The sequence below is a fragment of the Pocillopora damicornis genome, chromosome 8 (assembly GCF_964200805.1).
Source record: "Pocillopora damicornis chromosome 8, jaPocDami1.2, whole genome shotgun sequence".
Lineage (NCBI taxonomy): Eukaryota > Metazoa > Cnidaria > Anthozoa > Scleractinia > Pocilloporidae > Pocillopora > Pocillopora damicornis.
The window spans coordinates 154,952-180,486 of record NC_142677.1 but is presented as its reverse complement, the minus strand read 5'-3'; the positions used below and the strand labels follow the sequence as shown (position 1 = coordinate 180,486).

At 39.2% G+C, this 25,535-nt stretch overlaps 3 protein-coding genes across 4 annotated transcripts; 2 read left to right on the top strand and 1 right to left on the bottom strand.

The window, feature by feature from the left end:
* Window positions 1-282: 282 nt before the first annotated feature.
* On the top strand, window positions 283-13,513 carry LOC113680667 (uncharacterized). Of its 2 annotated transcripts, none has more exons than XM_027197700.2 (13): window positions 283-913; window positions 1,410-1,484; window positions 1,644-1,693; window positions 1,796-1,849; window positions 2,336-2,486; window positions 2,933-3,015; window positions 3,369-3,452; window positions 3,838-3,937; window positions 4,294-4,372; window positions 4,537-4,634; window positions 5,282-5,517; window positions 5,635-6,244; window positions 11,770-13,513. In XM_027197700.2, exons 1-13 carry the CDS (start codon window positions 739-741, stop codon window positions 12,039-12,041), a joined length of 2,067 nt encoding a protein of 688 aa, XP_027053501.2. In that variant the 5' UTR covers window positions 283-738; the 3' UTR covers window positions 12,042-13,513. The 2 variants fall into 2 exon arrangements, with proteins under 2 accessions (XP_027053501.2, XP_089036789.1); XM_089180663.1 differs by having other exon boundaries at window positions 4,537-4,643.
* On the top strand, window positions 6,909-11,650 carry LOC149040799 (uncharacterized). Its single transcript, XM_089180662.1, has one exon. The coding sequence runs from the start codon at window positions 7,122-7,124 to the stop codon at window positions 11,289-11,291; it is 4,170 nt and encodes a 1,389-aa protein (XP_089036788.1). The 5' UTR covers window positions 6,909-7,121; the 3' UTR covers window positions 11,292-11,650.
* A 584-nt stretch (window positions 13,514-14,097) lies between the features above and the next one.
* On the bottom strand, window positions 14,098-25,181 carry LOC113680665 (ATP-binding cassette sub-family F member 3). The gene is made up of 26 exons (XM_027197698.2): window positions 24,914-25,181; window positions 24,385-24,529; window positions 24,102-24,190; window positions 23,829-23,887; window positions 23,562-23,662; window positions 23,086-23,208; window positions 22,442-22,546; window positions 21,796-21,847; window positions 21,590-21,690; window positions 21,467-21,512; window positions 21,083-21,129; window positions 20,825-20,884; window positions 20,511-20,567; window positions 20,064-20,086; window positions 19,454-19,509; window positions 19,031-19,147; window positions 18,711-18,794; window positions 18,347-18,423; window positions 18,097-18,141; window positions 17,814-17,862; window positions 17,285-17,365; window positions 16,974-17,062; window positions 16,416-16,507; window positions 15,991-16,123; window positions 14,875-14,962; window positions 14,098-14,671 (listed from the first exon to the last, which is right to left on the bottom strand). Exons 1-26 carry the CDS (start codon window positions 24,996-24,998, stop codon window positions 14,522-14,524), a joined length of 2,154 nt encoding a protein of 717 aa, XP_027053499.2. The 5' UTR covers window positions 24,999-25,181; the 3' UTR covers window positions 14,098-14,521.
* Window positions 25,182-25,535: the final 354 nt, after the last annotated feature.

The window sequence follows — 25,535 nt, the reverse complement described above, 5'->3', positions numbered from 1 at the left end:
ATACGACTTTCCTCCAATAGATCATAAGTGAGAACCAATTAAAATGCGCGAATGATTTAGGAGAGCGGACAGCTGCTTTACAGGGTAGAAAAGAGGGGGGGCGGGGGGCGGGTCCTTATCCGCGTTTCGCGTAAGAACTTTAAAAATATGCACGCGCTATGTGTATCACACCATTTCACGCGTCACGAATTTAAATGGCATAATGTAAATTCACCCTTTTTGTGAGAGGAGTTTCATGGAAATCCTGCGGTTTCTTAGGAAATGTAAGAAATTATCCACGGGTTAAGAGTATTTCAGGGGGCAAATCACGTCTAACGCCAGTATGCTGGTTCATAAATTCACGAATCACAATCGCCTTTCTGTAAAACATCATACTCACATATTGATTTTGGCCTTAATAATTTTGCATCACGTATAGACCATTTTCCACCACTGTCCACCCACGGTTTGGTTTGCCCAGGGGAACAAGTAGATAATCGCGCGAATATCATCCCGCGGTTGCCACGGGTCATTTCGGGAAACCGCTATTTATGCACGGCGGGCTCGGATCACTGAAAGAGAGGCTAGTGGCCATATTTGTTGTCTCCACGTCACATTGGTCCGATCTCGATGTAAACCCAGTCAGTGGCATTCAAGTTGGAAATGTTTTGAACATTTTCTGCACGGATCAATGGATGCGAGAGACTATTTGAAGTCCGATCTGATTCAGGCTATTTGCTAATCGTCGACTGGCACAAGATGTGTTACAGAAGAAACAAATCGATTTTTCAGGGAGCTGTATTTTTCGCTCTACTGGGTGGCCTTGGCTACACATTCTACTTGTACAACATTGTTTCAATGGACTTAGAGATCTCGAAATCGGAAGCGAATAGGTATCTCCGGAAACAGGAGTCTTTCTCATCTCAGCTTCAAGGTATTTGACAGCAAAATGGGGATCTGTATTTTTGTAGTATTGTTTTTAAAGTGTTAGTGATATTGTTATCATCCTCGTTAAGGACATACTCAGTACCAAACAATACAAAGGCCGATCTTAGACTTATTGGTCTAAAGTGGATATCTTCGTTATTGTTTTGATTAATGCAGAATTGGGGATTTTTTTTGTGTACAGCAGAAGGGGAAATTCATTTAGATTTCCATACTTTTTGTTAAGTTTTTTGAATTTATGCTAATTTATTATGTTGTACCTGTTGGTGATATAGTAGAACACCAGTATTAAATATGATGAGTGTTAGTGCAATCTGAGCGAATATTTATCGTAATATTTGTATGATAGAGAGTAGAAACAGTATCAGTCAAAAGGAAGTAAATTTATCTTAAATAAAACATCCAGCTTAGTTTATCTGCACTGTATGGGAAGCTACCCTGTGCATCAGAAAATGTATTTAATTATTGCGATTAATTTGTTGCAGTTGTTTATGAACATCGAGCTCGGCTGGAAAGATCCCTTCAAAAGGAGAAGGCAGATCACAAGAATACCAAACTAGGTTGGATCATAAATAAGTTGTCATAGTAGTGTTCTCTATATGAGAGACAATATTTTCTTTTTCTACTTAGTTTGATTATTTTTTGGCATATTTAAAAATTTTGTTGCAAGCATTTGCATGGAAAGTTGAATAGTGCCTTTGTATTTTTCCTTTTTGCAGAGTATTCTAAAAAGCAAAAGGAGTTTATTTTGAATATAACCAGATCCAAGGTGATTTAAATGAATTCTAAGTTTATCGAATGTGCAAATTATGATTTTAGCCAATAACTTTGTGAAATAAATCACTTTGTTGATACTATTGTTTGATTTCAGCATGAAAACATGAACAGGTTCAATTCTTTAGAGACTTCACACAATATGCTAAAGGTTGGTAAATGATAACTGCGCAGTAAATAAGTTGAGCTCGCTTATTTTTTTGTGAACTTCAGCTACAATGTAATAATGAAGTGTTATTGATTGTCTCAAGTTGTAGTCACTGCTTATTTTGACTGTACATTACTATTGCTATTAACTTTTGGGCAACATCTCATGGGAACACATCAACCAATTGTACCAATCAGAACTGTTGAGAACCAACCAGTGACAGCAGAGTCTTATGCTCTGTAAGGAGATGAATGATTAGTCAACCTCATCTCTCCTATAAAAGACTCTGCTGCAGCTAGGAGTTGAAACATTACAATCCACATAGCTAACAACATAAAAAAAAATTTTAAAGCATTCTTTTTGCCCCAGAAGTTAGATGTTTCTCTGTATTTTAATTGTGATCAATGTATCATAGCTCTCTCTCTGATTTCCTACACTTAAAAACTTACTAAAAATCTCTTTGTAAAAATTATCATGATTATTTTCCAGGCCCAGAATAAAGAGCTTGATACAGAATATAGCCGTCTTCAGCAACAATACTCTCGTCTCAGTTCAGAGCATAGCACTCTTAACAACCAACAAAAAAGGAACTATCAGCTGTTTAAAGAACAGAAGGCAAATGAGATAACATCACTTGATGGTAATGTCACTTGTTCTCTTACTGTGCCCATTCAGCTAGTAGTGCAATTTTTTTAAGTGCGTTAGTTTGATTATTTGTTTGGCTGAAGATTGATCATGGCCAGCAATATTTCTAATAACACACCAGTCACCCAGCTTTGATTGTAGATGTCCCATCTGACTGCTGGCCCAGTTAGTGTAATTGAGTGTGCTTGAATGACACAAAAAGATTCATTTTACACATATTTCAATTTAAAACATCGCTCTATGTTCATTTATGTTATTGTCAGTTCTTATATCATTTATGACTAAGCCTGCATCAACATGCCCTTTGTATTAACATTAGATATGCGTAAATTTACAGGTTAGCTCAGCAAAGTAAGTGGAAAAAGATAATTACAAATTTAATAGATGTTCATGTAGGACTAATGGGTCAATATTGTAATAATAATGTTTTGTAATATGTAGAGGAAATCAAAACACTGAAGAAACAGGTTGTGGCATTAAGAACACATCTTAAGACAAGAGAAGAGGAACTTGAGCGCTATAAGGTTTGCACATTTATCTTTGTCAGAAAGAATTGATAAAACAGTATAGACTAAGTTGGGTAATGAATACGGGTAATGTCAACTTTGTGACAGTCCTACAATCTTGTAGACTCCACAAATGAACTGATTATAAAATGATGCATATTAAATGATCATTATTTCTTAATAAATTATATGGCTTACCACTGTTTGGTCTTCAAGCTCTGAAATTGTTTGAAAAGGATATATCCCATTTGGTAATTGGAGATCAAAGAAAAAACTGTGTATCTGAATCTGATGCATCAGATTAAGCAAGGGTACAATGTATTTCTTTACATTTACCAGCTGGTTAATTTCTTGTTGGCTATTTCTTGTAGTTGTCCAGCGCTCAGGAATTGAGACAAAGTGAGCAATACCAGGAAACAATTAGCACTCTAGAAGAAGAACTTGCATCTTACAAGGTAAGTTTCCTACAAGACAGCTGAACTTAAACAAGTATGATCATTATTCATCTCAACACCACTGAAACTGGTTCACCCAGCTTATCTCTCCACAAACTATGGTGATGGACCTGAACTCTTCGCTGCCAATTTTTTTAGCTTTACACGAGCCTTCTCCAGGAATGTCCGTGGAACAGTTCCATCATGGAACAAAAGCTCACCAACCAAATGCAGTCGGAATCTTTCTTACCTGTGGTTGAATGCCACTTCACTCAAAAATCAAAAGGCTAGTGTATGTAACCACACCTGCTGTAGCTCAAGTTGGCTAGCTTTTATTTATTCATATAAGTGGACTGCTGGTAGCTATAGAATGGATGTTGAGGTATTACATTTTTTTGGTTGTCAGAAATCACTGGAAAGACTCGAAAAAGCTCAGCAGAGAAGTCAAAAAACTGTTGGTCAGAACAAACTTGAAAAAGATAAAACATCAGATGCTAGACAGCAAGGTAATGTGATAGATATCTCTATCACAATCATAATCAGTCAGTAATAAGCCCTCTCCTGTTTTGAAAATTTTCAAAGCCCCCCTTTCATACTGATTAATGTGCCTCCCTCTCCTCTCCAATATTGGCACCATTCCTTTCCCCCCCAAAAAAGAAAGGCTGGCAGAAAAACTTACTTTGAAGGCTTCAGAGACAGATCATTGGAGTTTTTACTGTTACACTGACAGGAATAAGTAACATGATAAAAGAAAGCTTTCTGTAAGAAAAGCTCAACAATCTTGAGAACCATAGAATTACTATTAATGGGATTAGTAAAGAAAGGATGGTGATGCTGAAGGTTATTTTTTGATATTTTATAGGTAGTGATCTACATAACTCTTTTAAATCTGAAGTATTAACGCAGGGAGAGAAAGAAAAAACAGCGGTGGAAAAAGCAAAGTATGTAGTGTAATTTACTGTTGTAGAATCCCATGAATAACAATTGCTGATGATGAATCTTTAAATGTTCCAGTGGAAAATTAATTGTTGTATTTCCAACAACAATAATGTAGCAGTATATAAAGACATTTTTCGTCTTCTTACACCAGTTTCCATTGTTTAAGTCGAACAGGTTCACTTGGAATGGAGAGCAGACATGCTGATGAACACAAAGTCCTGGACCGCCATCGTCGAGAGACTTCCCTACCAGCCACACATTCCAGTAATGACAGTAATAACAAAATGAATGACTCTTCTGAAAGATGGATTGTATAATTTAGAAAAAGTTTTGTTCTCTAACTCAGTTAGAGTGTGTGGATTCATAATAATCATCTTTTCTCTCTTTTTGAGCTTGCCCTGTTTACTGCTTCCATTTGAAGTTACATCTGTATGCTGAATTGTATTTGTCTTTTAACAAAGAGACTAGAACTTCTTTAAATCTGAAGATGTTTTCTGGGATCTTAAAACTCTGCTTGAAAGTTTCTCCTTCTAATAATCAAAATCTCATAATTTGTTTGCCTGAAGTGACAGAGGAAAACAGCCCCTTATACTCTTACAGCTTCTGTTGAACAGAGGAATGTCAAATATGTAACTTTGCAATTAGGAAGATGGTGTTGGTTAACTGCCTAAAATATATTATTGTTAAAAAATATTAACCTTAAACCCCTTAAGAGCAATTGGTGTCAATTAAATTCTTCTTACAATATCAACCCTGGATCCCACATTAAGCACGCAAAAATTAAGGATTTGACCACCAATTGAAAAACCTCTTGTCAGCACCTTACGAATTGTATAGAGAAGAGTATGGAAAATATTGATACTGATGTTTGGGTGTAAAGTTTTTTCTTCATCTTTTTCTTGTTCGTAAAGATGCTGATGAGGAGAAAGGACTCTCAAATAAGAGTCAGGAACAGGACAATAGTCAGTTAGGAAGAAGGGAAGACAGCAGAAGAACTGAAGACTTATTCAGTGAGAGTGAGCAGGTCCGCCATGATGTTCCTTTGAGGGACAGTGAGGAAGACACCGGGAACACAAATAGAAAACATGGAGTCCATGTTGTCTCTGCTACAGATAAATCTGTGAATGGATGGGAAAGTATCATCAAGGTAAACCAGTTTTCTACAAATATACTAATAATGCATTATGAGTGGCAACTCTGTTATGATAACGTCCTGTATTTTTGTTACATTGAATTTCGGTGTAACTTTTGAATCTTTTGACAGGCCGAGCGAGATAGTCGAAGAGCCAATCAGGAAGGAAGAGAAGGCAACGAAGAAGGCATAGAGGAAGAAGGCGAGGAGGAAAATGTAAGAGAGAGAAATAGAAGATCAGTTGATGATGCAGACACCTCCCGACTACAGAACAAGAATGAGCAGAATTATGTTCCGAAACAACCTGGCGAGGGAGAGGTGGCAAATGAACGCAGAGGCGTGGCTCAGCTGGGAGACAAAGATGGTGAGCAAAACGAACAGGGATACCAAGATGACGATACAAGGAGACGGCGTGCCCAGTATGGCGAGAAACAGAGCAACAAACGGGGTGAAGAAGAGGCACGGGAAGGAGATGGTCAGGACAATGAATTATCGCGAAAGAAAATAAATGAACAAGTGGCTGGAATGCAGGAAGCCTTTCACGAGGAACAAATTCAGCAACAAAATGAGGACTGGGAAGATCAACGACAACTAAAACAACAAATTCAACCACAGTTTGAAGGACTCTCTCTTGAGCGAAACAAGCATTATGAAGCAAGGGAGTTGCCAACACATATTGAGTTGACTGCCATCCCACCCACCTCACACGACACAGCTCAGGACCATAGAGATCGGTCTGATGGTATGTACACTGTTATTTTTGCTTTCTTTTTCAGTGGTGCTTGAAGCACTACATGATAAGGAGTCCCCGCATTTTTAGTGTTTCATTAGATACAAAATGTGTCTTTGAATTTGAGTTGATGTTACTTTGGAATACAGGAAGACCCGAGTGTGAGACTGACTTTTTTTCAAATTAGCCCAAAATATTCCTACATTGTGCATGATTGATATTTTATATGGAGTTGTTAAGCTATTTAGTTCAATAAACAGGTTCCTCATTTTCCGAGGAAAAATGTTTGATTTTAGAATAGTGTTACTGCTGTCTCTTCTTTTCATCAAATATGATTATGTCGAAATATCGATGCTCATTCCAGGAGTGGCTGGACTAATTACCAGTCCTTTGCTGACATACCCCTATAATTTGGTCAGTTTTCCTCAACAGTTTCCTGGTTCCTATATATATATATAGATACTCCTGGCATGGGTGGAGAGAGGTAGTACCTATTTATACTCCTGGCATAGATGGAGAGAGGCAATGTGAAAATTGTACCTTTTGTCTAAAACACATCACAATGGCACAGGCAGGACTCGTGCTTGGACCTGTTGCACTGTTCATCGAGCGCTTCAATTGTTGTTTGTGGAGATGTATATTAGACGAAGAATTCTGAAGTAGCTTAAATTGTCGGAAAAGTGACGTCAGCCGTGTAACCTCGCAACGCAAAACCAAGGGTGGTCTTTAGGATTGTGGTTTTGTAAAAGATATAGGCTAAGATCGACGCGATACGAAGCGTGTGACGACTAGAATAAAGATAGGAAAAGAAAACTACGCGAGTGACTAGTGTTGCTATACTGGGATTTCCAACACTAACTGGCACCTCCGACGGGACTGAGATCGAGACATGGAACTGGAGGCACTTCAGAAGAATTTGGACGCAAAACTCAAGCTTTTGGCGTACAAGCAAGAAAAGGGAAAGGGCATTGTGGACAAGGCAAACGCGACAACTATTGGGAGACACCGTGACGGGTTGGTGTGTTTAGCAAAAGAAGCGGACGAGATCAAATTAAAGATCGAAGAGAAGAAGATTGCAAAGGGTGAGCAAATGGACGAGGTATGTGCATGGAGCAATGAAATAGACAAAGTTATTGAGGGTGTAGACGCGGAGATCGAATACCTTGGGAAGTGTTTGGGGGAGGTGAAGAAAAAATCGCAAATGGCCGAAAAAGAAAGCGAGAAAGCGACAATCGCGAAGGAGAGAGAGGAGCAACTCGCGTTTGAAAAAGCACAATGGGAAATGAAGCTTGATTACGAAAAAAAATCAGAAGAATTAGGTAGCAAAAAAGGGAAAGGGTTATCAGGCGATTCCGGAATGCACGCAAAGTTGCCAAAGCTATCAATAACGAAGTTTGATGGGTCCTTCGAACAATGGCTCTCTTTTTGGAACAAATTTTCCGCGGAAATAGACGCGACGGATCTGTCAGCAGTGACAAAGTTCGCTTATCTAAAGGAACTCCTTGTTACAAAGGTACGAGCGGACATAGATGGACTCCCGTTCAATCTTGAGGGGTACGAAAGGGCGAAGGCCATCCTAAAATCGGAGTACGGGAAAACGTCAGAAATTGTAAATGCATATGTAAACAACATCATGGGTTTGCCTACCATCACAAGCGCCAGTCCAAAAGAAATTAATGAGTTTTACAAAAGGCTTCTGTTCAATGTACAAAGCTTAGAGACGCTCGGGAAGTTACGTGAAGTCTCCGGAAATGTGAGGGCGGTGTTAGACAAACTGAAAGGAATAAAGGGAGACTTAGTCCGGGGACACGAAGATTGGCGAGACTGGGATTTCGCTAAACTGATTCAGGCAATTAAAGGTTGGAGAGACATAAATTCAGAAGGAGAAGAAAGCGATGGTGCGAGTGTGTCCAAGAGGAAGAATGATCGCAACGACTGGAATGCCCGCGTTCCGCCGCCACGCGGAAGGTCTTATCAGGTCCAACAACAAGCAAATGGAGGACAGATGCGCGGATGCGTCTATTGCGATGACACGAACCACACATCCGCTAATTGCACCAAAGTTGTCGCGGTCGGAGACCGCAAACGAATTCTGAGCCAAAAACAGTTGTGTTTTAATTGTACAAGTGACAAACACAGAGCAGACAGCTGTAGAAGCCGCGGGTGTCATAACTGTCAACGCCGACATCACACGTCAATATGTGATCACCCACCAAGCGGTCACACAACGAGGGGAAGATTTATGACGGCACAAAACAAAGGAACAGAGAGAGTCGTGTATCCCGTTGTTGTCGTAGAAGTAAATGGAATCAAATGCCGCGCACTCCTAGACACTGGGGCAGGCAGCTCATACGCGTCGTCAGCTATCCTTGAACACCTGGGAAACAAACCGCTACGAGAAGAATTCAAGCGCATAAAGATGATGCTTGGGTCAACAAACAAGGTCATCGGAGTTCATAGCGTGACGATTGGCAGCCTTGATGGAAAATTTCGATTGGAAACGGAAGTCACTAGAGTGGACCGTAGTACATTGCTATCACTTGACAACCCAGGATATGCTGGGATACTGGAGAAATATCCCTACTTGGATGGGGTATACATGGACGACAGAGACGAGAAGCCTGAGCTACCAGTCCACATTATCCTGGGTGCGAGCGAGTACGCAAAAATAAAGACAGAAACCATACCAAAGATCGGACGTCCCGGCGAACCTGTTGCAGAGCTAACAAAGTTCGGATGGACAATTATGTCACCAGGTAAAGAAGTTGACCTCTCTAATATGTTCTTGACCCAGACGACAGCGGCAGATTACGAACAACTATGCAAATTAGATGTTCTAGGATTGCGTGACACACCAGGCGGAGATCAAGCAGATGTTTATGAAGAATTCAAGGAACAATTAACACGAGGGCCAGAGGGATGGTACGAGACGGGGCTACCCTGGAGGGGAAACCACCCTCCACTGCCCAACCACAGAGCGGGAAGCTTGAAGCGATTGGAAAGTACCATTCGGAAACTGGAGAAGAACGGAATACTCCAGAAGTATGACGCCATAATTAAAGACCAGCTTAACGAAGGAATAGTGGAGCGAGTGTCAGGCCCACCAGTGGGAAAGGAGTTCTATATTCCACATAAAGCAGTGGTGAGAGAAGCTGCAGAGAGTACCAAACTTCGAATCGTGTACGACGCCTCTGCCCGAGCTTCAGAGAAGGCTCCTTCTCTCAACGAGTGCCTTCACGCGGGACCTCCGTTGCAGAACAAGCTTTGGGCTGTTCTTGTCCGTGCACGTTTCCACCCAGTCGCGTTAACAGGTGATATCAAGCAAGCGTTCTTACAAGTACGAATACGGGAAGAAGACAGGGATGCCATGAGATTCCACTGGATCACGGACTTGCAATCCAGGCGAGTGGAAATACTGAGATTCACGAGAGCTCTGTTTGGTTTGGCCCCATCGCCCTTTCTTCTTGGGGGAGTTATCAAACAACACCTGGAAGCCTGTCGTACCGAGAATCCGGACCTGGTGAGGGAAATAGAGAAGAGTCTATACGTCGATGACCTTATCAGCGGGGGACCCACCGTAAAAGCTGCCCTTGAAGTCAAAGCAGGCGTTACCCATGTCTTTAACCAAGCCTCATTCAAGCTGCACAAGTGGCATTCAAATGTTCCGGCAGTGGAGTCCCCTGGTGAGTCTCTTAGCGAAGATACTACATTCGCGAAAGAACAGTTGGGTGCACCTCAAGAGGGAGGGGGATCTATTCTCGGGCTTCCATGGAACAAGCGACAAGATACCATTGAAATAAATTTCCCAACTGACCGCACCCAAGTGACAAAGAGAGGGATACTAGCGAAGATAGCAAGAGTGTATGACCCGTTAGGGCTCGCAGCGCCTATGACATTGAGTGGAAAACTACTGTACCGAGACGCATGTGATTTGAAAGTCGGATGGGATGCTCAACTTCCTGGTCAACTGGGAACCAAGTGGTCAAGATGGGAAGCACAGCTACCAGTGAGCATTTCCGTACCCAGAGCCATACCTCAACACTTTGAAGAGATCAGCAACATTGAGCTACATTGTTTCGGCGACGCAAGCGGACAAGGCGTTTCTGCGGCAGTGTACGGTGTCATATCTCAACCATCCGGTGATAGTGTTGGGCTGATAGCAGCCAAAGCTAGACTGGCGAAGCAAGGCCTCACCATCCCCCGCCTCGAGTTGGTCTCCGGTCACATGGCGACCAATCTCATTGTGAACGTTAAGGAGGCATTAGAGGGTTTCCCAGTTGGAAATATGGTTTGCTGGTTGGACAGCAGCGTTGCGTTACATTGGATCAAGGGAGCAGGGAGTTACAAGCAGTTCGTAAGCAATCGAGTGCAGAAAATCCAGCAACACCCAGAAGTAAACTGGCGTCATGTGGGTACAAAGGACAACCCAGCTGACCTTGGCAGTCGGAGCGGAAGCGTGGAAAATGAAGAGCTATGGTGGAGAGAGCCTGAGTGGCTACTAGACCGAGAGCGATGGCCAGCCGATATTAAGACAACGGCCACACCAGACAGTCAGGCGGAAGCAAAAGTGATACGGGAAGTATTCGCTGTAGCACAAGCTAAGACAGACATCCTAGACGCCTTGCTGATCAAGTTCAACTTATGGAAAACCCTAAGGGTTTGTGCGTGGGTGACTCGATTCATACATAACCTACGGAGCGAAAAGACGAGAAGATCTAAGGGACCACTCACGACAGAGGAGATCGAGATGCAGCGACACCTGTGGCTAAAGCGAACACAGGTGAATTTCAAGAGAGACGAGCGGTTCGAAGATCATCGTGTTCAGCTGAACCTACAAGAAAACGCAGACGGGTTACTGGAATGCCGAGGGCGGATTCAGGGAGACTATCCCATTTACTTGCCTGAGTCCCATCCGTTCGCGGAGGAGACGGCGACAGACCTCCAACGACCGAGTTGCGCATTGAAGCGCCAGCGTTCAGGCCTTCCCGTGATGCAGCCGTCGCAGCAAGATTACGTATGGAGGATCTTGCTCACGATGAGGAAGGGGATTGAACTTTGAACCAAACCGAAACAGATTGGATGACAACAGCGGATCGGATGCTTGAACATTCTACTTATGAACTGAACATCTGCCACTATGGCTACTGATTGATCAATGATTAGTGTGATTAGGAAATCGATTGGGAATTCTAGATGATAGATTCGTTCATAAAATTTAAGCGATAAGGTTCATTTCTCGACAGACATTTGCTCTCCGAGACAAATGGGGGGAGGGTGTCGGAAAAGTGACGTCAGCCGTGTAACCTCGCAACGCAAAACCAAGGGTGGTCTTTAGGATTGTGGTTTTGTAAAAGATATAGGCTAAGATCGACGCGATACGAAGCGTGTGACGACTAGAATAAAGATAGGAAAAGAAAACTACGCGAGTGACTAGTGTTGCTATACTGGGATTTCCAACAAAATTGCGGGTTATTTGTAAGCACAGTAAAGGAATGTTACAGTTGTTAGTCAGTCTGAAAAGTATCTTGTTTCTATAGCTGAAAATGATGACGAAGATGCCAATACTGAACAAGACACAGAGGAAGATCCTGATGATGTTGAAGAAGTTCAAGAGAACGACAACATAGAATCATTCAAGCGACAACAACAACAACAACAACAACAACACCAACAACCACTGAAACAGGACACACAGCGGATTAAACCAATCCAGGGTCAGCAAGGGTTACACCACAAGGAGAGGACCTTTAACAGAGCGTTAAAACATGCTGACGATAACAATAATAATGAACAAAGCCAACAGGCGTAGTTAGATATTAATTTTTCCTACCTGTGACCACACCTCTTAATAGGAATGTGGCAAATACTTTAGTAATGAGAGAAGGAAAAGGGGATGCGGTATCCTGTTCTCTCGTTCCCTTCTTTTTTGCTACCATCTTATGTGTCCTCGGTGTTCACTGATTGATTCTCCCAACCCTTCTCTACAGTTTCTCTATCAAATGTATTCTTGAATTTGGAATTCGAACATCAAAGTGAACACGCGCTGTTCCTCATGGAGGAACATATCGCATGTCGTTTAAGTTTGGTGTTGTATATGACCGTTCGTCAAGTCACGCTCGTGTAGTGACGTTAATTCAGAAGCTCACCGAGCTTTTGCGAATATTTTGCTGAAAGTTGCTTAAAGTGTGTACAGCAGCCCAGAAATTTGAAGAAGAGAATACTTTGCCTTATTTTATTGGTCGATTCGGTTCGCTTAGTTATGATCTGGGACAAATTAATTTATTTAGTAAATGGAGCATTAAGTTAAGATAACGAAGGGGGTGAAGGTCAAAATATCGTTATGTGCGACTCTCTTCTCCGTAGAAAAGTAAAGAAAGTGTTCTATAAGTACTGCTGTATTGGTATCCGTTTAAAATTCATGCCACTGCAAAGCTTATTTATTGCTTTTTCCAATGTAGTTCGGCGGTTGATTCATATGTTTACAGATTTCAATGCTTACATAAAGTTCTAAGACCGCATTTAAGGGAGCTACTGAATGACATCTCTAGTGTTTTTTGCTATCAAGTTCAGTACTATTGAGGAACCACAAGATGTTTTTCCGTCATGACACCACCTCTACCTTATGTTATCAGTTGGGCTCCGTGTTTCTATTGCCATGAACTATCTCTTCAAGACGTTCTTGACATATCAGTTAGGTAAAGTGAAATAGGCCAAAAAAAGAAAAAGGATTAAAAAGAGAAGAATGGCAAAGAATGGAGAATATTAACGCAAAACTTTAGGATAAAATTTTCAAAAACGTTACGTGGCTCCTTTGTTTCTAATATGCTTTTGGATAAGAAAAAAAAAGCCAACATATCTTTCACGCTCTGATCTAACAAAAAACTAACGCTTGTTGTATTGGTAAACTCCAAGCTGTTTTGCAAGAGTATTAAGCCGCCCATTCTATCGGTTTGCCGCCGTTTTTACTGAGAGTTTGGAAGATCGCTAAAGGGTTTGTAATTTAAGTAATGTAGGTTCATTCCCAGTATTTAAGTAGACGCGGTGAGGGTTACTGCACTGGTAAACCGATAGAACTGGGGTCTGTTGGATATCAATTCTCAAGGGGTTTCCATATTTTGTGCATTTTGTACGTGTAAATGATCAAGACTTCACAGTACACAACATAGACGGTTAAAGAGGGAACAGTTTTCGATTCATATCAAAATTAATCATATGCTTTGTAAGTTTAAACCTCAGGAAAATCTGCAATACCGTGAATAATAAAGAGGGTTACCATTTTAATTGAAGGATTACCTAATTTAAAATTTTTCAATACACTCGAGAAAGGTAAAGCTTCACATGATATCTTCCTGTCTTGTCGGTTGCGATGTCTTTATTAACGTGCACATCAAATTGCAATTTCGAAATCCGCATATTAGTAGCGTTATTATCGTTCAAGATTTATTGTATGCCTGTGCGTTACAAATCATTTTAACGTTAAAATCTCGTGATTTGAAATTTTGAATTTCCTCTACCTCGATATACCAGTCTAATTGTTTATTTTCACTACTTCGGCATGAGCCATTAGAAAAGTGATAGGGAGGGGTGGGGCGAGAGCAAACACATACGAAACACATTTCCTACTACATGTAAGCTGTTAAAAGGAAAAGTATGCTCACGACTGCCACACAGAAAAACTGCCCAGCTGATCCCTCTGGATCCTAATGCACAAATTTCTCCAATCATCAGCAGCACAATTTGAGCAGCAATGGTATTAAAGATTCAGAACTCGTATCGTACAAAATATGTTACAGAAACAAACACCAGGGACGTGCATAGTCGATTTACGGAGGGATTTTACACAACAAATTAAGACACACGGACGGTTCTAAATATTGGACTTTTCTATAGCTGGTGCATTTATTGTTATTATTATTATTATCGTAATTATTATTATTTCCAATAACACTACTACTTTGGAAGGTACACCTCAGTGTTAGCTTTACTTTGCCTCTTATCGTTTCGTTGGTTTTCCTGTTTGGTCAAAATTATTGGCCTTATGTCACCCTTGTACTTCGAGGTTCTTATTCCAGGGCCAATCTTTTTGCCTAAAACTCGCGTGATGCGCCTGCGATTTCGTATATTTAACATTTTAGAATTTGGGCTTAAACGTTGAGCGTGTGGTAAGGTGAAGCTAAGCCAGATTAATAATCACCAGAGCACTGTTATTAATATTACTTAGTAGTTATTTAGCAGAATATGGATAGTGTCTTTCTTAATTGTTGATCATTTTCATTCCTAATCATTTGGTCATAAATCTCGAATTTGATCTTCAAGAAGTTTTCTGTACTGGTCGAATCCACCATCTTGTCTGATGATAGAGCCATTGGAGCATAACCAGACTTCTTTACATACATTTCTAACAAGTCTCTCGTCATGGGTAACCATTATTACCCCGCCCTGCAAAGAGGTGAAAATGTGTTTATAAATTTGGCAACAACAAGCGCAAAAACTTGTTAGAGTAGTACTGAGGCTTTCAAAAAGGAATGTTTATGACTTTCACTAATCAAGAAATCCCAACATGAAAGAGTTTGAAAGGTTACAAGCTTAACGACAACGATTACATGAACAGACAACTGTGAGAAAAAAAAAGAGAAAGGTACCTTATAATTGTTCAGAGCAACTCCAAGAGCCTCTATAGTCTCCACATCTAAGTGATTTGTGGGTTCGTCCAGAATGAGAAAGTGTGGTCTGTAAATCAAAAGAACAACACTAAAATGAAGACTCGGGAGAGGATCATTTAACAGGTTTCAAGAAACAGTATTATGCAGCGTAGCCTTCATTCGGTCATCGTAACACAATCCCCTGAGCTTTGCGTGGAGAACAAACAACATGAAAAGCTGTACCTTTCAATGGTGAACGATAACCTACATGTATATACTTCGGTTTCAAAAGTTATCTAAACAGTTCTTTGAAATACTACAACAACTGATAAGTTAATTTGGTATCATCACCTGAGTTGATAATGTAAATTGGAAACCGTTAAGTTCCAAACTTGACGTTTCGAGCGTTAGCCCTTCGTTTCGCTCCTTGTTATACTCTCGCGCCGACGCAGCACCACAGTTTGTTTAGAAACTTACCCCCTTTACATAGAAAATGATATACCTCGATCCAAATATATCATATTCTACTATCTTGACCCCCAAAGGGGTTACCACAGAACTAAGGTCTTTGTCTAGATAATTCAGTAGTATTGGAATCGTTTACTCATTTCGTGATCATTTAGGAAGCACAACTGTACTCATTTGCCTATCCCTCGACATCAGTTGGGTAAACAACTAGCTTTAATCTAACCTTGTAATATTTTCCTATCCCTCAACATCAGTTGGGTAAACAACTAGCTTTAATCTAACCTTGTTATATTTGCCTACACCTCGACATCAGTCGGGTAAACAACTAGCTTTAATCTAACCTTGTAATATTTATTTTATTTTCCTATCTCTCAACATCAGTCGGGTAAACAACTAGCTTAAATCTAGCCTTGTAATATTTGCCTATCCCTCAACATCAGTTGGGTAAGCAACTAGCTTTAATCTAACCTTGTAATATTTGCCTATACCTCGACATCAGTTGGGTAAACAACGAGCTTTAGTATACCGTTGTAATGCTCATTATGAACGTACGCACTCGCCTACTCTGTGCACAGTTTACAGAAACAAAGGTCATACATTATGCTTCACCACATATCTGCGCTGACGATATCTTAAGGACATGCGTACCTTATCATACTCATAAGAGCCATGACTACCCTGCTCTTCTGACCACCTGATAAACTCCTCACAGGTCTGATAGCCAAGTCACCAATGACTCCATATCGACCCAGCTGACGGCGGTACTCTTCCTCATGCTGACCTGTGTGATGTAATCCAGTACATTCGACTTATTCGTGACCTTTTCACAACGAACAAACCCAACAGAACGACCCAACAATTTAGACGGATCAACACTGACTTATCATGACCGACTTAAGCCAATAACATAACGGAAAACCCTGACAAATAAGTTTACACGAACTGGACTAAGTACACTTGACTGACCACTACTCGTCGCTCAACTCTGATGACGACTTCCACTATAGTTGAGGAAAAGTCAGTCACTACTACCGACAATGAAAGTACAGGTTAACTCCTATTTTCTTCTGTACCTGGAAATTTAGAGGCAAGCAAAGCCAGTGGAGTAAGTTCTGAACCAAGCTGATCAACGTGATGTTGACTGAAATAACCAATCTTTAAATTCCTATGAAACAAAAATACCCAACAGTCAGGATCCGTTCCAAAACATAAATGTTTTTATGTTCCAGTGAAACTTAAATCACGGGGGACGAAGTTTTGAACTAAGAACTTTCCGAAGATATTTCTAGCAACTCTTTTACAAAATACCTTGACAGTCCTCCGAAATAACATGCCATTCTTACCCTTAAAAAATCTCTTTGTTCTCAAATAAAATAAGTGTTATTTTACCGAGTGGCACGCTAGTTATGACTTCAAACAACACGTTCGTTAATTTTAAAAAAATTAATCTTCACTAAATATTTTAGACTGTCATTAGCAATTCTCCATCCCCCCTCCTTTGTTTTATTCTTTTCCATTCATTGTTAATCTAACGAATTAAATCAATTATTTTGACGTTCCCCTTAAATTGAAGTTTTTTCCACCCCAGAAAACTATGAAAAGAAAAACGCAACGTTAGATCACATCTTCACCTGTGAGCAAATTTGAGTCCAGACACTGGCTCCAGGTCTCCTCGTAGTAATTTCAAAAACGTCGTTTTCCCTTGGCCATTTTCACCGACCTGCATGATAATGGAAGAAGCAGTGGAATTGAAAAAAAAGAGTCAGTCTACATAGCGCAGTTTTTATCTCAAGGAAACTAGATGATAAGTTGGTCAGAATATTGGTTCTCTTCTAGTTAACGAGAAGCAAGCGGCGTAGGATGCTCTTGGAAATTCTAGTAGAAAAGAGCTTGTTAAATGCTCCAGCAAAGTGTCTATGTGATTCAGGAAGGGTAAACTTACCAAAGCTATTCTCGACTCTTGATTTGCAGAAAGGCTCACTTTATTGAGAACCACTTTTCCTTTTTCGTAATAGAAAGTCACCTGAGGGAAACGAAACAGTGAAATTTCTCGTTACGCTTCAAGCTGATTACATAATGAGACGGTAACAAGAAAAAGATTAAATGATCACTGGGGCCGGAGAATGTTTTTTTTTTTGCCACGCTTTTTTTTTCTAATAAGACTTGATTTTGTAGAGAGCGGTCAAAAAAAATGTAGCGAAATCAAGGAGAAAGTCTAACTCTACAGAAGGTCTGAATTTTGATGTGGACAATTCAAGACTTTTGGCACTCTTATAATGATTTCCAGTGCAAGATGCGAGTTTCTCCCTAGTAGCACTAAGGGTTCCCTCTCTCCTACAGCAACCACATCGCAACACAGCACGCAATATAAGGTATGAACAACATAAAAATACACCTTATTTGTAGTGTAGACAACATATCGAAATCAACAATTATATTGTATTGCTGGAAAACAGACAGCTTAACGATACCTCATCCAGTTGCAGTAGCGGAGGGGAGAGTTTTTCACACTCGGGAAATCTGAAGCAAAAACGTAATGCATCAAAACAACTGAAAAATCTAATATCAAAAAGAGCCTATCAGTATGTTCCTTAACGTTGGTCTCAAAAAAATTGTTTTGATTTCCCAAACAGGAATGAGTGAAGGAATGGATGCCGATCAAGTAGAAGCCATGAATCAGAGACCACAAGGCATTCGCTGGGAAAAAGAAAAAAAATAAGCTTACTGTAAGCTAATAGTAATTTTTGGACTTACTTGAGTACCACGGGTGGGTCGACTACAACTGGTTGCAGATCAGGTCTAAAAGGACATAAATAAATAGCAACAGTTACTATAATATGACCTCTTAAACAAAAGTACCAGTCGAATTAGACACTCGACGTGTTTTCGAGCATCATCTAACCTGTGCCTTACTGGAAGCTCGTTGTACCTAATAGAAACGTAATCAGACTTTGCAGTCCCAACTCAAAAAAGACTTATAAAAGAGCTTGATCACTGGACTTACAGCTTCTCCAGAGCCTTTAGTCTGCTCTGTGCGAGAGATGCTCTTTTAGCGTTATATCTCCATCTGTCAACAAAGGCCTGGAAAAAAAATCCAGAAAAGATCAAGCATCAGTTGCTGGCGGAGACGACAAAGGGTCCTAACTTACTGCCCGCCCTACTTTGCACCTCATCTCTACTGACTGGACGCCTAAAACAGCCCTATAATGGCCTGATTCTTGAGGTAAAGTAAACAGTGTTCCAATCGTATTAGCTTTAGAAGGTCTTCAAACACGTTTTACCAGCCACATAAGGTCCTTTTTCAAAGATTCTATGTGCCCTCCTGGTATATCAAGCCAAAACGACGTAAAAGCTGTTCTTTAACTAACCTGAAGATGTTGTCTGTGCATTTGCTGTGCTTCGTACTCTCGCTGCTGATTGGTTAGTTTTTCAGTCATGGTTTTGACAAAATTCTGAGAAATTTAACAAAGAAAAAATGATGAGCTCGCATGTACGACAAATAGGATTTATTTTTTATTGTATAATTTTTTCTTATCGAAGCACTGAGTGAGTGCTGCTGAGTGATAATGGTGGAGAAAGTATAACCATTAAATTTAATATTGCACCGTCTACATAGTTACACCGTGGCAAACAAACAAACAAACGAAAACAAGGCATAAACTCGCAGATAGAGAAAAATGCTGTATACCTCATAGTTTCCTCTGTACGACTCCAGTCTCTGGGAGTGCATGTGAATTATGTCGGTAACGACAGCGTCAAGGAAAGTACGGTCATGGGATACCACGAGGAGAGTGCATGGCCAGTTCTACCGACAAAATACAGTCACGTGTTATATTGGTCTTGGGATTCGTGTATTAGTAAGAGTATCATACCGCAGACCATCCACTGCAAGGGAACTTATTAGACTTCGAAAAGAGTACCCTGATGTCTCATAAATAGAGAAGCACCCTGAGTGAAACTTTGGAACCAAATATAAGTATAAAGCAATTTAAAGATAAGAGTTCCACTTCTAATCATTCGGGGCCAAAGTCTATGTCCCTTGAATGTAGCTTCTAATTAATTACACTGTCTTACACCCTGTAAAGTTACGAATGAAGGGTTTTCTTCTCACCAGAAGGTATTTTTCCAGCCATAAAACGGCCTTTAAATCCAACATATTCGTAGGTTCTACACAAAGTTAAAAAAAAAAAAGTAGCCATAGCAGATAATATGAATAGTTACTACTTCTTCTCAACAAGGCAGTTGTTCATCCATAACAAGTAGCAACACTGAAAAACAAAACCACATCTGTCAAAGCAGCCCTAAAAAGAGCTGTTTTTGGCGACATCAGCGGCCGTTTAGAAAAGGTTAAGAGAAGTCCTCATCAGACTGGAGTGTTCGTTTTTATGGACCATACTTAATGTATAGGTCAAATAATAGAACACTTATGCAAACACCAAACAAAAGCAGTATTTTTCATTAAACACGTGCTGAAAAATGCATACCGTCACACGCATTTACGCACATTTTTGGTTTTGGTTTTTGTTACTCTCCTGACTTAGCCTTTCCCAAAGTGTTTTGCAAAACAAATAACAATCTACAAATTTAAACTAAAACGCTCCTTAAAGGACGTTGAAGGGAATTATGAGGATTGCAACATTGCATTTTGTGAGAGCAAAACATGGATTCTTTGACATTTGCAAAAATTAAACTCTTTACCCATGTAACAATGAAATTCTTACCGTCAAGGAGTAACAGATCTGGCCTGCAAACAAATGGCACATATATCAAATGAAGCCATGACAACAAACGTAAACATATGCTTACTGCCCAGGGACTCACGACTGTTTTCATCTGAGAAAAACACATCATATTGGACTGAACTCGTTTACAATTCTAAAATATGATTTTCTGGTAAGTTAAGTCAAGAGTTGGTTTGACTGAAGAGCTGCATAGTTGAATGAAACTAACCTAAGTTAACCTTTGAGAAATCTTTGGCTTTATGACAAATTTTAATTCTAGACAGTTTCTCCTTATTTTATTGTAACGAGTTTTTGCTGAAAAAGTTTCATTCTTGAGCTGTCACTAATATCTTGAGCACAGAACTATAATACATTGAGCTATAGAGTCATTGTCATAAAATTAAGTTGGAGAGAGAGTTTAAAATAAAAATTGAGTAATTTTCTTACCTACTAAATAGTGTTCTGGCAAGAGCAAGCCTCATTCTCCAACCACCTGACAGTTCTCTAAAACAAATGAAAATTTTTCATTATGTAAACACAAAACTAATTGAGTGAGCATTCACTCTCCATCAGCTGTGCTGTTCAGTTGATTATCATTCAAAAATCTCTGATTTCTCTGTTGGCTACTTGTAGTCCTAAAATACTGTACACAGAACTAATTCTGAGCGTTAATTACTCAGCCATGAATTCAGTCTAATGCTAAAGCAAATGCATAATCATTTTATTAAAAGTAGAGTAGAATGATGTTGTGTATACTGTACTTCGTTTGCTGATTCTGCATTTTTGTTGAAAAACCCAGTCCAGCCAGTATTGATGAAGCTCTGTAAGTGCAATCAATTAGTATTAGAGTTGAGTTACCAAGATGTGCATAGTATCACAGACCAAAGGGTCACCAACAAAGTGGAAATGTTCAGAACCAAGGAGCTAAGAGAAAATTTTCTTTGGTCACAACAAGAAAGGAAAAGGGAAGACTTTTCCTCAAGCTTTACACTGCATATTAAAAACATTTAAATACTGACCTTGCAGGAGCCTTGTCTGCCTCTATTTCCTGCATCCTTGCATAAACCTACAGAAAAAAAAATAAAGTGATATACTGGTATTATAAATAGATATATGATATGCTCTTCATGATATGAAACTTTGTGTAATCAAACTCAATGAGGGAATTTATTGCACTTGATAATTACTTTCAACCTCTTGGTTCTCTATTGGTCCATGGTAAATTTGAATGCAACAACTTGGCAACAATTCTCCCAATTTCCACTCCACTTCAGGGTAGAAAATCAAATAAACTTTTAATTTATAACTTTGTAACTGATCATTAGCTACACACCAGAAAAAAGAAAATTATACAAGATAGCTGCTGTATATTATACACCATACACGTATCAAAATGTGAGTACCTGTGCTAATCTGCTACTAGTGCTGTCAGATGTGTCAGACTTAGGACTGCAAAGAAATGCAACAATAAATGTGTTGGTCAAAAGCGTTTTGAAATCAATCAAAACACTTTGTGCCTTCCATACCCTGACAGTGCAAGAAGTTTCCTCTCTTCCTGTAACAGGTTTTCTCTTTCTGTATCACACTCCAAAACACTCTGTAGAACTTGTGTTTCATCACCTTTTACCTGTAGTTAAATAGTTACAAACTTCAAATCCTTTAGAAAAAAACTAATTTTCATAATGCAGTTGGTTCATTTGAATAACTGAACTCTTTCAAATGTCTTACTAACCTCTTGTTGTACACACAAAATAGAAATGTGAGAGGGAACAAACAACTCACGCCTGTGTGCAAAAAGACATCAACAATGTTAGTTGTAATCATTTAGTTTTGATACCTACATACAGTCTCTGCAGAAACCCAAAAAACTCTTGCTAGTGTCCATTTAAAATCATGAAATAAATGTTCAGTTTGTAAAGAGCACAATAGTTTACTTTTAACTTCCAAATCGAAAAGAACATGTGACTAAATAATCAACAACCATACAAATCTGTTATAATTGTAAATTGATTGGAAAGAAACTTAATCACAGAATGAGAATTTCTTGGCAATTAAAGTTAATAATGGAAATTAATGTAATCTAAAAAGTTAAGCAATGAAGAAGTAAACTTCTAATTTCTTATTAACTAATTAAAAATGGGTTTCCTATGGCAAAGGCCTTGATTGAGGTGTAGGCTTAATACAGGTTAATTGAGAGGAAAACTGTGACATGACCCTGTGATCACTTAGTGCAAGGTATCTTCTTAATATGGGTTGTGCTATCTATAAGTTTAAGTGCATCTCTAAACAATCATAGTCTGCCTAATGTAAGAAAAACCATTCCTAATGGATCATATCAACAAACTTCTCATAAGCATATAAATAATTATAAAATGTACCTAGAGAGCATTGTAATCAGCGTTGTTTTTCCAATTCCATTCCTACCCACCAAACCATATCTCCTGCCAAAAATTAGGGACAAATCTGCCTCTTTCAGTAACACCCTAAGGATTTTCAAAGAATGAGCTAAGAATGAGCTATATATCTAGTAGGTATTAAATAAACCAACCTTGCAAATGAGAAAGGTTTTGCTAATAGTTAAAGGGGGTCTTTATTACAGCAATAACATCCCAACAATGACAAATTTCATTTCAGGCTTTCTTTTTACAGCTGCACACTCTAGTTTTTTTAATATAACATAAATGCAATGATCTCTCTCATTGAGATTTTTTTGATTGGCAGTTCAAATATCCGAAAAATATCTAGAACACATTGTTTAATAACACAAATAAACAAACACTGAGAAAATAGTTACAAAAATTAATTCTGAAGCTACCAGTAACATGATTGTCAATGTCAGCAGCAACTATTACACATAACTAAGCAACATTTTAAGATCTAGTAAGTGGTGTTCCCTACCCTGTGCCCTCACTCCTACCAACCAAACCCTTGCCCCAACATGAAAGGATATTAGTACAGACAAAAAAGAGTAACTGTGTACTAAAATAAATTGCTTAGTAATTAGCAATTATTTACCACTTACCTTTCAGCATAGGAAAGATCAAAGTTCTCTATTCTGATATCACGACTTTTATTACTACCACTGGCTTCTAATTTGTTTTCCCTTTTGTTTGAACTCTGGCTAGCTGATGCATTGTCTATTTGTCTACAGACAAAAAAAAGTATTTAGCTTCAATTGATCTTTCTCTTTCTATTAGCATTTAAATTCTTGTAACCATGCTGTAAATCAAAATCAGTTTCCATATCTCATCCTGTTGATCATTTTTTGCTTGCATTAAATACATGTACAACATGGACTAAATACAGATTACCGGTACATCAAAACTTGTATGCACGAGTTAGGAATCTGATGTGATTTCAGGATAAATTCAAACTTTCTCCTATAACCATAACAAAACATACATGGCACAAACTTCCTTTGAGCAGGGTTTTTCCAAGTTCTAATACACAGTGTAGATGTTGTACAATTTTTCTACATGTAAGGGAGGAAAATCTTACCTTCCTCTAATTTCATTGATAGGTTCATCTTCTTGTGCACGTTTCTCCTGTTTTGCTTTTAACTTTGCTTCAGCCTTTTGCAGTTTCTTCTGATCCACAACCTAAGTTAACAACAAAAACAGCTTTCTCATAGAGTAAAACAGCTGGGGTCCTGGTAAGGCAGCTTGTCAGTCTTCCTACTTTTAAGGGCTGTGTGGGGCCATGAATGCAGTGTAGGGCTACCAGTATATGTTTCTTTGTGCAGCAGTGTATGTTCACTGTACTTACTGTGTTGTTTTCCCTTTTAACAATCCAAATACTTGATGCATCATCATCTCTCTGTGTTTCTAAATATTAATTTGAAAAGAACAAAGAGAAATGCATTTCACAATAAAACCATATTCCTATTAGTTAAAAAGTTTGTTGATCACATGAATTATTCATAACATTAACCAGTGATTGTATACATGGTATGCAATTCATGGTCACAGGAGTATCACAGTTATGTGTATACTTTTGATAGTTTCTGCCAGTTCCTGTTCACCACACCAGAACACTAACCCAATTTTTTTGCCATTTCTTGCAGATTAACAGGAGCATGGAGTAACTTGTGGGCATTTTGATCTGTGTCAGTACCACTGCAACCATCACTACAAAAAGTGAAGAAAAATTAATACGAATGTAAATATATAAGGTACTGAGACTTTTTGCTATTTAGTGGAGGTGATGCTGATAAAATTTAATACTATTTCAGTAAAATTAATTTGACAACTAATGGTTATAGCATTGGTCTGAAATAATAATTCAAAAAAACTAAAAGAAAGAAACATATTAAAGTACATACCCTTTCAATGTGCTTAACAGCTGATTACACAAGTCAATTATTTCATCTTCTCCTTCATCGCCAGCCACCTCAGCCAATATACTTCCAACGGCATCATAAATATCCTCGCCACTCTCAAAATCATCCACTCCACTTTCGAGAATATCTATTTAACAATCAGTGAAAGTTAACTTATTTTGATCCATGAATGGCCAAATTTCCCTCTGACAAAGTGTCCGGTGTGTAAATAACTCTCAGGACCATTTGTAGGTACGAGTTTGACCGCTTGACATTAGAAAAGCTAAGTAACTTGAAAGCCTTCATGTAATAACCACTTACAAATACTTTTTCAGGTAATAAAGTTATCCTCGATCTAAAACCAGTTACGCATATATAAACATACCAGAACGATTAAATGAGAAATCCTTCGATCACACGTTCTATTTCACTAAATTAAAACAAAGTGAACACGCAATTGTTGCCCTCTATCCCAACAGTCAGTACTTCTACCAAATGATGACTCGGCAGAAAAGATCAGGAAAGTAAATACCTGTCACATATTTAAAAAGTTCGTCGTCGATTGCCGGAAATTTGTCTGTAAGAATTCGCCGGCAGGTAGCAATTCCGTTCGCCATGTTGTTTCACCATCAGCTGAGCCCGCAAAAAGAAAGCGACAGAAAAGAAGCTGTATAAGGAAATATGTCATGAGATACATCGCGAAAATTCCTCTCTAGTTCAGAAGGGGACTGTTCTGAGGCAATACTTATCAAAGATCTCCATGTTAAAGCCGGGTACGGGCAATAGTTACATTCGTTCCTTAAATTTTTTCAGCAAGATATCGTAATTAATGCATCTCCGCCTCGTTCTATAGTGGACAACTCAGGATGGTGTGCGCTGGTAATTCGAGTGGTGACTCCATCGGCTCGGAAAGAAAACTGACACTTTATAGAGCAACGGGTCGAGACACTGACATTCATCTGATAAATTTATGTTTTAGCCTGCTTCTCTGCCTACACGTCAAAGAGAATACTTTTGAGATTACAGCCGAGGCATTGAAAGATTATAGCTGATGCAGAAGACAAATGCTGAAGGGGCCGGCAAATCAATACATCGGTAAATGTAAACGAAACATAACAAGGTAGAAGATCCGATCAGGCCGAAAGTAAACCAGT

Coding starts and splice junctions, on each gene's coding strand:
- LOC113680667 (XM_089180663.1), top strand. CDS start 739: ATGTGTTACAGAAGAAACAAATCGATTTTTCAGGGAGCTGTATTTTTC. Junction 1,850..2,335: donor CTTCACACAATATGCTAAAG/GTTGGTAAATGA, acceptor ATTATTTTCCAG/GCCCAGAATAAAGAGCTTGA. Junction 5,518..5,634: donor GATGGGAAAGTATCATCAAG/GTAAACCAGTTT, acceptor ATCTTTTGACAG/GCCGAGCGAGATAGTCGAAG.
- LOC149040799 (XM_089180662.1), top strand. CDS start 7,122: ATGGAACTGGAGGCACTTCAGAAGAATTTGGACGCAAAACTCAAGCTT.
- LOC113680665 (XM_027197698.2), bottom strand. CDS start 24,998: ATGGCGAACGGAATTGCTACCTGCCGGCGAATTCTTACAGACAAATTT. Junction 23,209..23,561: donor ATCAATGAAATTAGAGGAAG/GTAAGATTTTCC, acceptor TTTTGTCTGTAG/ACAAATAGACAATGCATCAG. Junction 20,885..21,082: donor GCAGACAAGGCTCCTGCAAG/GTCAGTATTTAA, acceptor TTGCACTTACAG/AGCTTCATCAATACTGGCTG.